The following is a 16,732-nucleotide window of genomic DNA, read 5'->3' as shown; positions in this document are numbered from 1 at the left end:
ACCTTCAATAAAGTGCTTGTATTTTATTCTTAACTTTCTTCTGTACATTTTAAATCTTTAATCAATCACACGGTTAAAGTGAACTTTTATTAAAGGGATTTTTCAGATTTTGGTTTCAATACATAAACATTACAACACTTTTTATATACTCCAATACTGTAATGTTTAGAAAGCAGCAATAATAAGCATAATAAAGGTAACCTTTAGTACTTAAAAATGAGTACTTAAATTAAATTTAGCATTTGCTATATCATCTCAATAGTGTTGTGTCAGGCCTTCAGCCACCACATGTCTACCTATCTTTATTGATTAGGGTTCCGCCGGACACTTCCCGAACATGTTTTCGGGTTCGTTCTCCGGAAGTTGCGTTGTTCGACCGCATACGTCATCAAGGTTTAATATTTCGGGTTTAATTTCAGAAAAGCAGCCGTTACATTTCAAGGTAAGAATGAAACTACAATGATTGTATGTCTTAAAAGAAATAAATCTTAATTTTCTAATGTATTTAACTGAAATGTGAGAACCTCGATGATGACGTATGCGGTCGAGCAACGCGACTTCCGGAGAACAAACCCGAAAACATGTTCGGGACGTGTCCGGCGGAACTGGCACGAATGGCCACCCTATTATTGGTGATGGCAAATCAATTCAAAAGCTAAAGAAATCTCACTGAAACTGTCTATCAATACTTATCTCCTGAATAATATCATGTTTGTATTTTGAGATAACTTACAGTTAACAAAATGAATGGATCTCTGAAGGGTGTAGGCTTCATGATTTTCAGTGTTTCTCTTTCCCAGTGCTCATACTGAGTCATGTATTTAAGTGATGAATCTATGTGACCATTCACCAGGGTCATATGGTTTGCCATAAACTCTTTGACCTTTGCTGACCCATACCCAGAGCTCTGACTCCTGTAGTGTTGACTTTGATGCCTTTCATGGGTCAGAGACCTAGATCAGTTTTTAGGAAATACCCAGGGAACTTAAAATGCTGCCACATCACAGCTGCCCAACTACAAAACTAAATGACCAGCAAGACTTTAAAGCTGGAGAGCCAGCGGTCTCAGTGTTTATCCATAGAGTATACATATTTACAAGATTTACAAAAAGATAGGCTCGTTCCACAAATACATTATATTTTGATGTCCTGAAATGGCCACTGCTTCTGGCTGCTTAATACAACATTGCAATGTTAATTTTTACAATTTCAAATGTTTTTACGGAAATATTAACTATTTATTTATCAAAAATGCAATATGTATGTGTAACTGGCATTTTCAGTACAACATGTCACTGCTGAATTTTTCCTCACAACATTTAACATTTCATGATTCATGGAAGACATGACTCTTTTATTTAAGTAAAGAGTCTCATTTCATTTTTCTCAGTTTTTTAAGAGAATGTGGTGTTGAATTCATTCATTGACAAAAACTGTTATTGCACAATATAATATTATATAATATAATATAATATACACCTTTGAACCTAAAGAGTTTACTTTTGGAAAGAGTAGTGCCCCAGTGACAGCTAGGGACCATTTTTGAAAATCAAGGTCTATCAAACTCCAAATTTGACAACAACAAAAACCAATCTTTTATACAAGTTATAGCTACAAATAGGGGTGGGACAAAAATTCGATTCTTAGATGAATCGCGATTCGGACGTGGGCCGATTCTGAATCGATTCACAAATGTCAAGAATCGATTCTTATATGTTATTTTACAAAATAATAACGTGACGTTATCAGAACCAAAAGGCGGAACTCAACTGGGGAAGGGGTAATGCACACGAACAACGTAAGAGAGCGCGCACTGCACGAGCACCAAGCGGAGCTTACAAGAGCAGAAGAGAAAGAACACTTTAAATGCTTGTAGGACTATACTGCATATATCTCTATTCTTTTTGAGGAGTTTTTTTTAAAAATCCTTGAGTACATGTCGAGTACTCCTTAAAATAGCGGAGATGCGGTTTAGTAAAACAAACTAGAAAATTACAACAGTATCAGAAGCATACAAATCAGCGGTACGCTGCCTCTCTCCCTCTCTCGTTTGCTCGCTCACACACAGACACCGTGCGCGTGGATCAACTCCTGCGTGAGACAAGAATGCGCATCCTTGTTAATTGTGTAAGTTAAAAACGACTGAGCTGCAATGGCCTGGCAAAACACATTTGAGACATAAGGCGCAGCAACTCAAGAAGACGTGTGTTTTACAATTACTCTAAAAGACCATAATGACAGTTTCGCGCGTGGAGCAGCAGTTATGTGCGATCTACCGGCATTGCCTTTGCGATCGACGTATTGGACACCGCTGCCCTAAACTATCCGCTGACTGTTTAGATATAACATGAATATATTTCTGTAAAAATATCCACATAGTTTGTTATTCAGTCGCTGGGTGCGCTGCATTATATAAATACAGTAATACTGCCAATCACTGTGTATAATGATGATGATTGATTAGACGCTTAACGTTAGTCAGTTCGTGGAAGTTAATTCCGGTTAACATATAGAATTAATATGTCACGTTTAATTACTATTTTTACTGGTTTTAATGTCTAACAACAGAAACAGGACATATATGTATATAAGAATGACATTATTTATCTCTTAGTTGCATTAAAGTACAGTATATGACAGTTCAGAGACTAGTAGCAAAAGCGCAAACATTAACCTGGCTTTGATAGCAAATGTGACGTACTGACGTCACAGATATGCAAATTAGTATGTCAAGAATCGATTCTGAATCGAATCGGGACTATAAGAGTCGATTCTGAATCGATTCATGAGGGTCCAAGCGATTCCCACCCCTAGCTACAAATCGATTCAAATTCAGATATGGTTTACACAGATTTGATGTGAATAATGCCATCTACATATTCAGACTTATGAAATGCGAAACATGAGAAATTCCGGTCTGTTCCTCACATAAAGCTGTTGTCTGGTTTCAGAGGACTCAAAATATAGCAAATATGGATTTATGTTTAACACCCTTCTTTGTTGTTAAATTTGATAGAGCCAAATTTTGCTACAATTATTTTGTTTCCCACATTGGAAAATAAAATGATGACAGAATATACAGAATAAAGTGAACTATTCTTTTGTGCATTCATGCTGGATTATAAGGAAAAATTACTTACAGTCTCTATTGAGACTGAATTCAAGAGATTACACTATACAAAAATAATTTAAAGGACAAGTTCAGTATTTTACACTTAAAGGCCTGTTTTCAGATTGTTTATGATGAAATAGAACTGTTTTGACTGAAATTTGGCCCGAGAATATTCGGGTGTTTCTTGTATCACCTCCCACCTCTATAATGGGTGTATAGGTGCACTGGAACAATCCGTCCTAAAATGCATGAAACTTTCGTTTACAAAGACGTGAAACTCAGCGAGTGGTCAGGGGTGTTCACTGATATGCTCACACAAAATTCGCTGCAAAAGACGCATTCCAACAGGTTTTATCGTCAACTCCATTGACTTGTATTAGATGTGCTGTACGGTATTACTCCGCGCCAGGAACTTTGTTTGTATTCTTGCAATTGACAAAGGCGGATTATCGCCACCATCTGGGCTGGAGTGTTTATTATTTAAGCTCTTACGGAAGAATATACGGGTGTGAGGCGTTTGGAAAAATAGGTCCACAAGTTTACAACGAATAGTAAAACACCTGTTGGAAAGCATCTTTTGCAGCAATTTTTGTGTGAGCATATCAGTGGACACCCCTGACCACTTGGTGAGTTTCACGTCTTTGTAAACGAAAGTTTAATGCATTTTAGGAAGGATTGTTCCTGTGCACCTATACAGCCATTGTAGAGGTAGTGAATGATACAACAAACACCCGAAAATTCTCGGGCCAGCATCATATGTCCAAATTTCAGTCAAAACCGTTCTATTTCATCATAAACAATCTGAAAACAGGGCTTTAAGTGTAAAATACTGAACTTGTCCTTTAAGTAAATTTGCACTGGATAATCATAACATTATTCAGACATGAAAGCCTAGCTATTTCTGAATACGCTAAAACCATTGGTCATTTTCCACATATATTGCTAATATATGCCTATACTTCCCATTTACTCCTATATTTAGAGATTAGTCATGTATGTGCTAGACAGATGACTACAGTACATCCAAAATAAATCATTGGTCATCAGTCTTGACTCTAAATGTACAATAATGTGATTGTCACTGCATGTGAATGTAGAGTTCCACTCATATTGGGTAACCTCACATAACATTACGCTTATTTCCAGAGAGCATTAAAATCGTGGCCAGTCTGTGAATCAATAGTATGCGTCTATTGCTGTCTTCAACCCATTTATTTTTATAATTTATTTTCCCCCATGGAAAATTGCTACCAGATCTCAAAAAGGCCACGTTGTTGTCTTTATCCGCCTTTGCGAAAGATATTAAACAGAGACAAAAACCCCAACCGACAACTTTAAATGTGCTAACTCCCACAAAAACATTCCTGGCAACTAACTATCAACTGTCCTATAGCATCAGCGATTAAAGGCAGAAGAGTTTATATTGTTATAATTAACATTAATTAGGAGACTTGTGAAGCTCGCTGTGGGAAGTTCACATAAACAAGTGAATCCAGGGATGCAAATACTCCCTCCATTAATGAGGTGTGTGTTTACTGAAGCAAACCACACAGAATCACTGAGCATAAACAGACTTGTGGTCTGACACTGTGGTCAAGGTCACTATGAGCTTATTGGATGTCAGTCGCAGAGCGTTGCATGCCAATATTCATCCAGACTTAGAAAAACTTTACTGTCGATTCAATGGTATCATAATGCTATCAACCGTAATATCATAGTACTTAAATATTAATTGATTATATAAATGTATTAGTAAATGCCAAAATTAACAACATGACCTAAGATTAATAAATGCTTAGATGTATTGTTCATTGTTAGTTAATGTTAGCTAATGCACTGACTAATTGTTAACAAATACACCCTTATTGTACCAACCATATGATAAATCAGGGATTAAGGTGATTTCTAAAAATGTCTTATGCGTTTAGAGGCAAAACTTTAGGAATACAGTAAAGTGGCCCTTAGAAGCATTTAGATGCTCAGAACTGAATGGCATTGCAAAATGGGCCACAAAGTGAGTTAAGTTTTTCTGAGACAGGCTATAATATTAAAAATACAAATACATTTACATAATCTTTTTGAGAAGTGTGTGTGCAATGTGTGATCTTTCTTTCTGTTAAATGTCACCTGCTTGATCTTTTTTTATCTAATGCAATAACAATCTGACATTTTTAAGTGCGTCTTAAGTGCCCAAATATTATTGGGGGCCATATGGGTGTACAACACTGAGTCAATTTATTGAATAGTTTAATGATTCATTTGATTATTTTTAGAAAATATTCGACATTCAGTATTATTTAATTGCTTAAATTGTCAAATACTATTGTTTTAGATTAAGTTAAAATAGTTGAATCACAGGTTTGTATACTGAGATCTGTCCTATTAAAACATCACCTTTAACAAAGTCTGTCTATAAAAACAATGAGAGTGGTAAACATTTGTCTTACCTAAATTGACAAAACTCATGACCATGTCGGCGTCGTGTAAGAAGTCAGTGTCTTGTATTGAAGCTAAAGCAGGTCGTGTGGTGGTGGTAGTTGTGGTGAATAAAGATCTGTACTGATCCACGTCACTTTTCTCTTCAGTAGATAAAGTGTTGTACAGATCCAGCATGAAGAGAGGTGCTGAATTATATTTCCCGCTGTTCAAATGGGGTCTGGGTCTGTGGTTTAGTCCGAGTATGGACAGAATCTCTTTCTGCATCTCTCTTTTCTCCTGAGTCCGTAATCTCCGATGGATGAAGTTTGGCTGAAGCTCAGAGACATCCAATACAGAATTGCTAGCTGACACATAAGAGCTCCATAAGAAGCCTATCAGAGCAAACCAGATACTCTTCATCTTTACATCCAGTCTCTTCTGTGCTGTTGATATCAAATCACTTGGAAACCAAATGTTATGTTGTCTTCTCCTTTGCTTCACGCCATAGGACCTATACTATTAAAATAAATGCTGTTATTGGGTTGAGCAAAAACCTCTCTTCTTGCAAAAAAAAAAAAAACATTTTGCCAACGGGTTCTTGAGTCGCTTTTTATTGACGTTACATTCTTTAGATCAGTGCATTGATTTATTGCTTCTTTATAGAATATTAAGAGATTTATATTAAAATGGAAATTATATAAATGTACTCCAAAGTCATCAGGTTGTGGTCTCGTTTTCCTTTACCTGTAATATGTGTATTATCCAGTACAAAATAAATTCGACTGCCGTCCAGGGAGTTTTTCAATTTTCAAAATATCCATCAATTCCTCAGCGTGAGTCTCTTCTGACAGAATACAGCTGTAAACTTCTGTTTGTCCCATCAAATGTTAAGTTACTGCACTTTCTCCTGTAATAATACAAAAGTCCCTCCGTCACTTGTCAAAGAGAGGATCTCTTTACTATCTACTCGGTTGCAGTTTAACTCACAGTGATCCTTCCTGCGCGTTTCTCTCCAGGGTTTTAAATAACGGGGCTGAATCAGGTAGACGCGTCTCGAGCCCGCCCCAAGCTCGCGCTCACTCAGAGGTGGAGCTTTAAGATCCACACCAAACACTCGAGTGTTCATGTCGTCTCTGCGTGTCTTCATTTAGGGACAAATGACATTTTAACAACGCCAGCTGCCAGGTGTAAAACCACGAATGCGACGCGACTAAATATTCCCGTAGGGGGCGTTCACGCGCGTACAAACAGCGGGATTGAACGAATCTGTACGCAAGAGTTTCTGACAAGAGTTTTATTGTGCGTAAAGTAAACGCATCGTGTCCAATTAAAATAACGCTGACGATAAACTCATCTGAACAATTCTCGATAAATCATTACAGGTGCAGTTAAATTGGGGATTGTAATTTTGTATTTGATTTATATTAAGGTGACCACATTTTCTTCATATATGGCCGAAGCGTGACCCCTAACGACACAGAGGATAACCGCACGAGACAAACAGATAAAAACGTACCAAAAGCAATGGCATAGATTTTTTGGTTCCCCAAGCATTCGGCGAAAGATTCTTTAAATAATTAAATAAATAAAAACATTTTCTTCGTTGTTGCAATATAATTGGCCAATGCTATTTAACTCCAGTCATTTTGTGTGTGTATATATATATACAGTAGTCATAGGACTTGTGTCAAAGGTGTAACAACGCTAAGTGCACATTCTTTTCCCTTGTAGCTATATTTGGGAACATACAATTCTGGAAAGATGCGAAGGTCATGGCAGAGAACAATTTAGATATTAAGATATCTTAAGCACCCTTGACTTTTATATTTCATTTGTACCCTGTGGAAATTAAACTTAAAACGTGTATACTACAAGCTAGATGCTTATTTCTTTACATTGGAAATGTGTTAATAGGCTCCTGACATAAAACACTGGCTTAAAAAAAATTGCATCACACATGTCAATAGAAAAAGTAAGTTACATTCTAAAAGATAAATATAAAGATATGAAGATATGGAGTCCTTTTGTACAATTTCTTAAAATTGAGGAATTTGATGTTTAAAGGCATTGAGAAAGAAGGTGTTAACCCATGCACAGACTGTAAAACACTGTAAAATGTGAACTGGGTCATTGTATTAACACGGTAAAGGTTAGTTGACCCTTTTTTATGTCTTATGTGTTTTTATTCATTTATTATTATTATTATTATTCATGTATTATTTGAATGTATTTTTATTATGACTTATTGTCGTTTTTAGTATTACTATTACTATTTATTAAATTTGTGTTGGTCCTTTTTTTTCTTGTAGGTCATAAGATGTATGTATACATACGTTAAAAATCAATATTTCTTTCATACTTTTTTATAATCTATCACTACATATAATCATTTTATGAAGCAGAAAGGTTCTTTTGATGTTAACGGTTCTTTATGAAACCAAAAATGTTTCTTCTATGGCATCATTATTTTTAAGAGTGTAGTAACATATTAACTATTGTTTAAGTAGTTCAATCATTATATTTGTTGTTAAAATATGGTAGCACAAATGGTTCTTTAGTACATAACCATGTATTATATTATGGTATGGTATATTATGGTAGCCTACATAAATGTGACAAACAACCATAATACCACCAACACAGTACAGTAGTTTAAAAGGATAATATAGCATTTTGTCAAATGTCAAGGGCACTGAAGTCTTTATTGTTTTATCTTGATCTGTTTGAGTTATTCTCAGTATTTTAAAAGAGTCCTCTGATGTTTGAGATTACAGACATCAGACAGATGAGTAGAGTTTGTGGTCAGGGTCAGGTGCGATGCTTTAAAGATGAGACACTTTACTGAACTTACTATAATAAGAGAATAGAGAGAGAGAGAGCTTACATGTTTATGTTATGGAGGCTGATCTCAGAAAACTCACACACACACACACACACTATGTTGTGTCTGGTGAGATTCAGATTGACAAGATGGCTGTGTTGTTATCTCAGAGTTGATAATCTTATCTAAAGGGGGCAAAAAAGCATGCATCAAAGAACAGCAATGCAAACCACCCCTTCATCATCAGCTCACAGTTACTGATAGTGCGTTATTCTCTCAAACACACACGCACACTCACACACACAACTTCTATGAAATGTGCGCATATAGGAATGACATTACTTTTGCATTTTTACACAGAGCTTTAAAACAACAAGTGTCTGCAGCTCCTCTGCTTTCACTTACAAAACTCATATTTTGTCCCGCTACGTTCAGTCATTATGCAAAAAGATATGCATAATAAAGGGACATGGTGCACTATTTTTTAGGGATGCACCGATATAATTTTTTTGGGCCGATACCGATTTAAACAGACAACTTCTAGCCGATTCCGATATTAAACACTTGTATATAATACTATACAGTTGGTCTATTAGCTAGTTTATTTCTGCATCAAATTAGTTTTACTGAACATGGATTGAATCTAATTAACATTCAACTGACCAACAAAATAAGAGAAGCACAAATTAAGCTAAAACAAATATAATAAGACTGTATAACAACCTTCAAAGGTTGTTTTTGCTATTCAGCATTTATTTTATTAACAACATTAACTCATTTTTTACATATAATGGATTTCTTTATGCATTTAATTATTAATAGTTAATGCAGTTAATATTTTTGAATCTCAACAAAGACATAAATACAATTCAATGCTTCAGTGAAGGTAAAAACAGCAACTTCTTGTTAGGAAAAGACTTCCATAAGTTCAGAAGGCTAAGTTTGAATTGTATGGATGGAAAACATTTATGTGTTTATGGAGCTTGACAGACATGTTAACATTATTGTGTAAAAAATAGCTCTGTAAACATTCTTCAGAACGGATCATTTGTAGTTCCATTCACTAAAAATTACAGCATAAAGGTTTGGATCAACACAAATATAGTTAATAAAGAAAGACTGTTATCATGCTGTGAAAGAAAGCAGAGATGAGATAAGTTGGTTCAGTGAAAAAAAACACACATTCCTTTGCAAATGTATTTCAATCAATAGCTGACAGAGTTAAACACATGCTTACACAGCTATAAATCAAAATGTGTGTACAAAATGCCAGTTGACCTGTTATAACTTTCCACTCCAACATCTGCAAAAGGAAAGACTTTGCATTATAACAACTGTAAGATACATGAGGGACTATAAATGTGACTCTGCATGTGAGAAAAAATGTTTTCTGCATAAAATCAGACTATGTAAATGTGTAATGTCAAACTTTAATGCTCATTGTGACCCAGGAAGAATGAGAGAGAAACATTGACAGCATTGAGGAATGCAAGAGTATAGTTTAGTTGTCATGTTTAAACTCATCCATTCTTCAAGGGTCAGTTGTTAATTGACTGTCAGTTGTGAGATGAATGACTTGTGTGTGTGTGTGTGTGTGTTTCTGTGTGGGGTCACTTAACAGATCATCTCTCCTGTCATCATATAGTCTAGACAGAACCTTAACAAACAAACATACAACTCTCTCTTCAGGAAATATATGTAGGGATTTTTGCCAATGTCTGCTTGAACGTTTAGTGCCTTCATGTTGATTATGAGGTTTTGACAAATCAGCCTTTAAGTGCTCGTATTCAGAGAATTGCTGGTTTGAAAATGATCATTGTGTGTTTGATCAGGACATGACCTCAGGTTTCTGCATAAGTACTAAACCTGTTATAATTTGTGTAAAAGAGTATCAGCTAAATGTGTACAAAAAAGTCCTATCACCCAAAGCTTTTGATTAAATCTATAATTTATTTTGATTGTTTGAGCGACAATATTTTAGCTACAATCTGTAAATTTTGCCTCTATAATCTCTTTTTGAAACTAAGTTGCAAATTGTTTTTACATTGCTTGAAGTCAAACAGAAAGTACCCATCAAATCATACCAAACAGCTCAAATTGTAAATCATTATTAAAATCTTACCACTTTAACAGTTTTGTCTGTTGATTAATATAAACCATTTAAAATATGAGTTAGGCAGAGGCAAAAACCACTCACAATTTCACAAAATATTGTCATATTTACCGTAGTTTGACATCTCGTTTTAGTAATAATCTAGTATAATATTTTGATATTAATAGTATCAATCTTGTTCTATTAGAAGCCACTTAATTGAAGACCCTGTTGTACAGTATGATCTTTAAAACAACAAATTAAACGGAAGTATATTCCTTTAAATGTTTGATAATTATTTGACTGTTTACAATTTACTTGAAGTGAATGTTCCCCCTCTCCCAGTGCCTGAATTGAATTTGGTTGCTCCGGTAATTGCTTCAGCTTGAATAACTGGAATGCCATGGTCCATCTCGTACTGCATGGCCTGTGTGAATGAGGTGGCATCAAAGACAGCATGGTAGGCAGAGTTACGGTCGGCACGAAGACAACGCTGTGGAAATGAGCTGACCTGTTCAGCAAGTTCAAGTGCCACTTGGAGTGCTAAAACACAAACACAAAGCGTAAATATGTTAATGAAGAAAGGGGCAAAAGGAACAAAATATTTTGGGGCATTTATTCAGAGTATAATTCTGAGTATCACTGAATTTGTACATTTGTGTAAAGTGTTTCCACACCATATAAGCAACACCTCTTAAACAGCTATTTCAGTCATATAAGTCCTATCTGCTTGAATGGAGGAAGAACAATATCTATAATCTTTCCAAACAACAGTTTTGTTTCTTAACATCACAATGAAATTGAAACTTTAATATTTTAATATTTTTTAATATTATGAAATTGTGGGATTTTTTACCTGTCAGTTTCATTATTTAAAAAAATTCATGTGCCCTCGTAGGCTCTAACTCTTTCCCCACCAGTGTTTTTTTATTTGCCAGTGAGCGCCAGCATTTTCCATTATTTTCACAAAAGTTTAATAACTTCCAAAAAATGTTCTTCTTTAAATATATAAACATATAATATATCAAATGAAAGAACAGACCCACTGTTTTTAAACAAAAAAGTTTATCCTATCATCATTTGCTCAGCTGAGATAATTGCAAAGTTTTTGTAAAGGGCTCTTAATAAAGAAAATACACAGTTTTAGCTGTTTTTAACTGAGTGAATGTTTTAGTGTTTCATAAGTTGTGTAAAAGCGCCACCTGGGGGTTATAGCGAAAAATATGGATTGCCGTAAAAACTCGTCATTGGCAGGGAAGCGTTTTCTCTTAATTGACCAGATAACTGACGGGAAAATTAGATCTAGTTTTGTAATGTCTTGTGAAAACGTGTTTAGTACGGGTTTTGTGGACTTATATCAGTGACTTAAAAATTTAGCTTTTCAAAAACCACGCATAAATATTTTTCTCTCAAAAATAGTAGTAGATACATAATATTGTAGCCCAGTTTGGGTTGAACACAGTATTACGAGACTTTTGCCATTATTATGTTTCTAAGCAACTTAAAAAAGCAAAGTGCAGGTCAAAACGGCTCGAGGAGGCCAAATCACCTAAGGACCCAGAAGGTTAATTCATACACACATGTCTGTACCTGAAGTAAACCCATGCTGACACGGGAAAACATGAATAATTTGAATAGATTCATTTCTTTAACAGAATTGTTGTTCCAGGACCAAAGATGTAAAATCGTGTTGCTTTAAGGACTCAATCTCTCCATGGTAAATTGATAAAATGTATTTATAATTTATAAAATGTAGTTATAATACATTTTGGTTGGCTGCAAAACAAGCTTGTCACAAGGCTGCTATACGTGATGGCACAACCATGTTCTGAAGTGCCTAGCAGCTACCTTGGAGTGCAGACGAATAAAGATCAATGCTCTACTTCCTCTATCATTCTATCCTTCATTCACAAGAGAGTTCATCCGAGAAGGTGGAAAGACAGCCAAAGTCCAGATAACATTGGACATCAGACAGCTCGGAAGAGCTCGAGATTGGAAGTTGGTAGCAGATCTGAACAAAAGGCTTTATTTCCCTTCTGAGATCACCACAATGAACCTCAGACCAGACCTTGTGCTCTGGTCCGTCTCACTCCATATTGTGTATATCATAGAGCTTACAGTTCCCTGGGAGGCTGCTGTAGAGGAGGCATTTGAACATAAAAGCATTGAGTACACCAAGTTGGCAGCTGATGCTGAGCAACATGGACAAAAAGCCAAGGTTTGCCCAGTGGAAGTCGGTTGCAGAGGCTTCTTGGGCAAGTCAACCTTTAGTCTGCTTAAGGAATTGGGAGTGCTTGTCAAATCCTACCCAAACCATTAAATCCCTCTCAGGTGCAGCAGAGAAGGCAAGTCGATGACTATGGGTGAAAATGGGAGACTCCAGCTGGACCCCTAATAACACCTGTTGCACGTAAAAGGTAAAAGCAGAGGGGGGCACACCTGGGACGCCAGGTGCTGAGCCCTCTGGAGGCGTCATGGGCCTATCATGGAAACACCAGAGAAGGAGGGTGCCCACCTGATGACCCCAATGAGGCAAAAAAAAAACATTCTCAGCACACTCAGCCACCACAGCGAGGAAATCACTGATGGAGGTATTGTCACCACTCATACCTCAGGTCTTAAATTTAGCGGATTGTTTCATCTAGTCCTAAAACATAACTAATAAAATGGTTAGACCCAGTTCTTGATTCTAATTGGTCAATATTGTTGTTTTATTTATGATATAAGGCTGCATTCTAATCGACTGACTGTGTCACAGCAGAGCGACTAAAGGCTAGTAAGCTCGTCCCAATTCAAAGGCTGCTTACAATGCGATCTCAGAATGCGTCCTTCTTTCTCCGGGCTGTGAAGGATAGAACTAATGAATCTTTCACAGCCTCGGCAATCCCGAAATTTATTAAGATTCATTAAGTATAACAACTGGATATTTTAAAATAAACATTTAAAACCTTTGTTAAATAAAAGTGTGTATTTTTCAGAAAAAAATTCTTCTTAGTATCATAAGTTATGTTTTGTATTAATATTATTCTGTGTATGTTGCATATATTTTTCTAAAGTTGATTTATTTGATATACTGTTTGTTAGTTTAATCTACATCAACGTGTCATTTTCTAAAATAAAATATTTTTTTTTTTGGTTCATATTTATTTAAATAAGTCAGAAACGTCTCATTTCAGTTCTCTTTGCGGACTTCGGAGGCTGTGACCTTCAAAGAACGAGTCCTTGCTCTCAAGGTCCTCTTGCTTGTATTGCAAGAAAAATCTGAATTTATTGAATATTGAGAAATAGTGATATGATATAGTTTCCATAACATTATAGATATATATGATGTATAGATGATGGCATGTAATGATTAAAAAAAATCAAAACTTTCACAATATTTGTGTGTGCTTTATGTATTTTATCCTGATTTACACTTAGGAACATGTAAGTTTAAAGGTTGTATATGGACCTTGACCATCGGGCACCACTCTGTTTGCCAGTCCAAAAGTCAAAGCCTCTTGTGCCTTCACAGGTCTGCCGGTAAGGATAAGATCTAGAGCACGTGATAGACCAATTAACTGTGGCAACCTCACAGTTCCTCCATCGATCAATGGCACACCTGTGTGACAGACAAAAAAATGTTTATAGACCTAGAGAAGCTAAGGATAGAGAGTACTGCTATTAACATTTGAAAATAAAACAGACATACAATAAGATTAAAAATAAAGTATACAAATATACAAGATCATATACTATAACAAATCAATTTCCTAAACCAGCATTTTTACTAATAAATTGTAGAAAATATCAAGAGCTTGGTTTCAAAATGCGATAAACGCTATTTTATAATAAAATGAGTTACTGCCAAATTCAGTATTGTATCAGGTCAGTATTAAAAAGTAAATTCTTTATTTTTATGCAAAATCCAATACCCGCTGTGTTATTCTGTTATCTTTTCTCCCTTTTTTCCCCAAAACGCGAGAAACGCCACTCCTCCTTTTCTGCAGAATGCAATAAATCCGCTCAACAAATCACAGCGCACCATTCCATGCACTGTAAACAAAAATGGTGGCGCATTGAATACACACAGAATCCTAGTTTTCCTGATCAACTTTGTACTTCAAGATCAACAAACAAACAAAAACAAAATAATACTTTGATGGCATTGATAAACCTGTGGTGGTATTCTGTGATGCATCAAGCTTCTGTCATGCTAACACATTGACCCAATTATTCCATTATTTTACTCGAAGCCAACAAAAATCGAGCAGGACCAAAATATTTTACGAGGACATCCCAAGTATTAACAGCAGCAATGACAGCGTTTTCATGAATGTTTATTTTTTTTTTAGTCAGTGTATACCACTAGTCAACTAAATGAATATAACATGGCAAAGATAATCAGTTTTTATAATAAATCTTTGAAAATCTATGTATTTGAATTTTTTATGTTTTATTTCAATTTTATTTATATAGCGCTTTTCACAAATGTTAATTGTTGCAAAGCATCTTTACATGAGAAGATGTAGAGGAGAACACAGAAAATCAATAGATAATATAAGCAGTAGAACATAGCGGCTAAGGTTAAACCGTACAAGCAAGCGTATTAATAGTGTTACATATACAGTAAAGTGCTAAGCAAAGCCAAAGTTGGCTGACTCTCCCTGGGACTAAAAAACCCCTAGGAAAAAAACCCGGTGGGAAAAATCCTAGAAGGACAAAAACCCTTGGGAGAGATTAATATGTGCATATATATATATATATATATATATATATATATATATATATATATATATATATATATATATATATATATATATATATATATATATATATAGATAGATATAGACACGGTAGAGATAGGAAGCAGGTAAGCGGATTAAACTGGTTCAGCCGGTGGTCATTGGTCGAGCATCGCCTAGGCATGACGTTGAAGGACAGCCAGTAGATCAATGGTGCGATGACCTTCACAGCAACAGGAACTGGGTCTGTTTGTGTCATTGTCCTCGGGGCCGAGGACGAGACAGGGAGACAAAAACAGAGTTCTATTAGCGTAGGAGCCGTTCACATGTAATGCAAGTGTCATACATTATGGTTGTTTAAGTCAGCTCGGTTCCAGACAGACTAACTATTGCGGCAATAGTGTATTGCCCATATGAGGTGTGTGAGTGCTTTGTTCTAGACAAAATAACTACTGCGGGAGAAGTACATTTACCCTAAAGATGCTATTTTAAAAGTTTGTAACAAAAAACTTGTTTTCATCTTGTCACTTTCTTGGTATAGAAAACACGTTTTTACCGAAATTAGTCAAAATGGATTTATTGTGTTTTGGAACTAAACTCTTCATATACTTTCATCTCAACCCATCTAACTTCTTTTTGGAGAAGCCCAATGGAACAAATCCAATTCTAGTGTTAGTGTTTTGAGAGAAAAAGACAGATACAGTAGATAATGAGTGGGTACATCTGTTATCAATTGTATATTCTCAGCCTGTTACTCATCTGGCAATCTGTGCTGATGTGGGCTAGAGGACAGAGTTTCTCAGAGTGAACGCATCCTTTTATATTTCTCATTTTCTTTACTCCATTACTCAAAGTCTATCATTCAGAACATGAATTTTCCATCTCTATTACGTTGCACACATAATTAAATTATCTGCACACATGCAGTTTTCACACACCACATCCGATAAGGTATACATACCCAAGTGAAAAAATAGTGAACTAAAATATACTTTATTTAACTACTTAGTACTTAGTAAATATACTATTTTTACACACTAATTTTGTACTTCATATACAGCGGGTGAAATAAGTATTGAACACTTCACCATTTTTTTTCAGTAAATATATTTCCTAACTATATTTGTATGGACATGAAATGTCAACATGACATTTCACCAAATGTTGGTAACAACCCAAGTAATCCATACATAGAAAAACCAAAACAAATAAGTTCTGAAATTAAGTTATGTGTAATAATGTGAAATGACACAGGTAAAAAGTATTGAACACATGAAGAAAGGGGGGTGAAAAAAGGCATGGAAAGCCAAGACAACAGCTGAAAACTATCAGTAATTTAAAAGCAATCCAGCTCCCTGTCAGTGCAAATTATTAAAATTATTATCAGCTGGTTCAGTGCCAACTAATGGCCTAAAAAAAGGTCTCATAGCCAAGGTGTCACACCAGACACATCTTTTGATGGGTAAAAGCAAAGAGTTGTCACAAGACCTTTACAACCTAATTGTTGCAAAACTTCATGATGGCATTGGTTAAAAGCGCATTTCTAAGCTTCTTAATGTTCCAGT

At 35.5% G+C, this 16,732-nt stretch overlaps 2 protein-coding genes across 7 annotated transcripts in view; both read right to left on the bottom strand.

Moving 5' to 3' along the window:
- The window catches only part of bmp6 (bone morphogenetic protein 6), a 49,146-nt gene extending 42,407 nt beyond the window's left edge, over positions 1–6,739 (bottom strand). The window contains exons 1-2 of one of the 2 annotated variants that reach the window (XM_055181824.2): positions 6,275–6,739; positions 5,560–6,046 (exon numbers count right to left, since the gene is read on the bottom strand). In XM_055181824.2, the coding sequence (XP_055037799.2) occupies positions 5,560–5,950 (391 nt within the window). In that variant the 5' untranslated portion in view covers positions 5,951–6,046; positions 6,275–6,739. The remainder of the gene's footprint in view (positions 1–5,559; positions 6,047–6,274) is intronic. The other variant, XM_055181825.2, reaches the window with a different exon arrangement.
- A 2,326-nt stretch (positions 6,740–9,065) lies between these two features.
- Positions 9,066–16,732, bottom strand: part of LOC129425655 (enoyl-CoA hydratase EchA19) — a 33,934-nt gene continuing 26,267 nt past the window's right edge. For 2 of the 5 annotated variants that reach the window (XM_055181742.2, XM_055181745.2), the window contains exons 5-6: positions 13,895–14,044; positions 9,069–10,986 (exon numbers count right to left, since the gene is read on the bottom strand). In XM_055181742.2, the coding sequence (XP_055037717.2) occupies positions 10,751–10,986; positions 13,895–14,044 (386 nt within the window). In that variant the 3' untranslated portion in view covers positions 9,069–10,750. Of the gene's footprint in view, positions 10,987–13,894; positions 14,045–16,732 lie in introns of all 5 variants that reach the window. The other 3 variants (XM_055181744.2, XM_055181741.2, XM_055181743.2) reach the window with 3 other exon arrangements.

The sequence above is a fragment of the Misgurnus anguillicaudatus genome, chromosome 25 (assembly GCF_027580225.2).
Source record: "Misgurnus anguillicaudatus chromosome 25, ASM2758022v2, whole genome shotgun sequence".
Lineage (NCBI taxonomy): Eukaryota > Metazoa > Chordata > Actinopteri > Cypriniformes > Cobitidae > Misgurnus > Misgurnus anguillicaudatus.
Note: the sequence above shows the minus strand (reverse complement) of the source record. Positions and strands in the feature narration are given on the sequence as shown.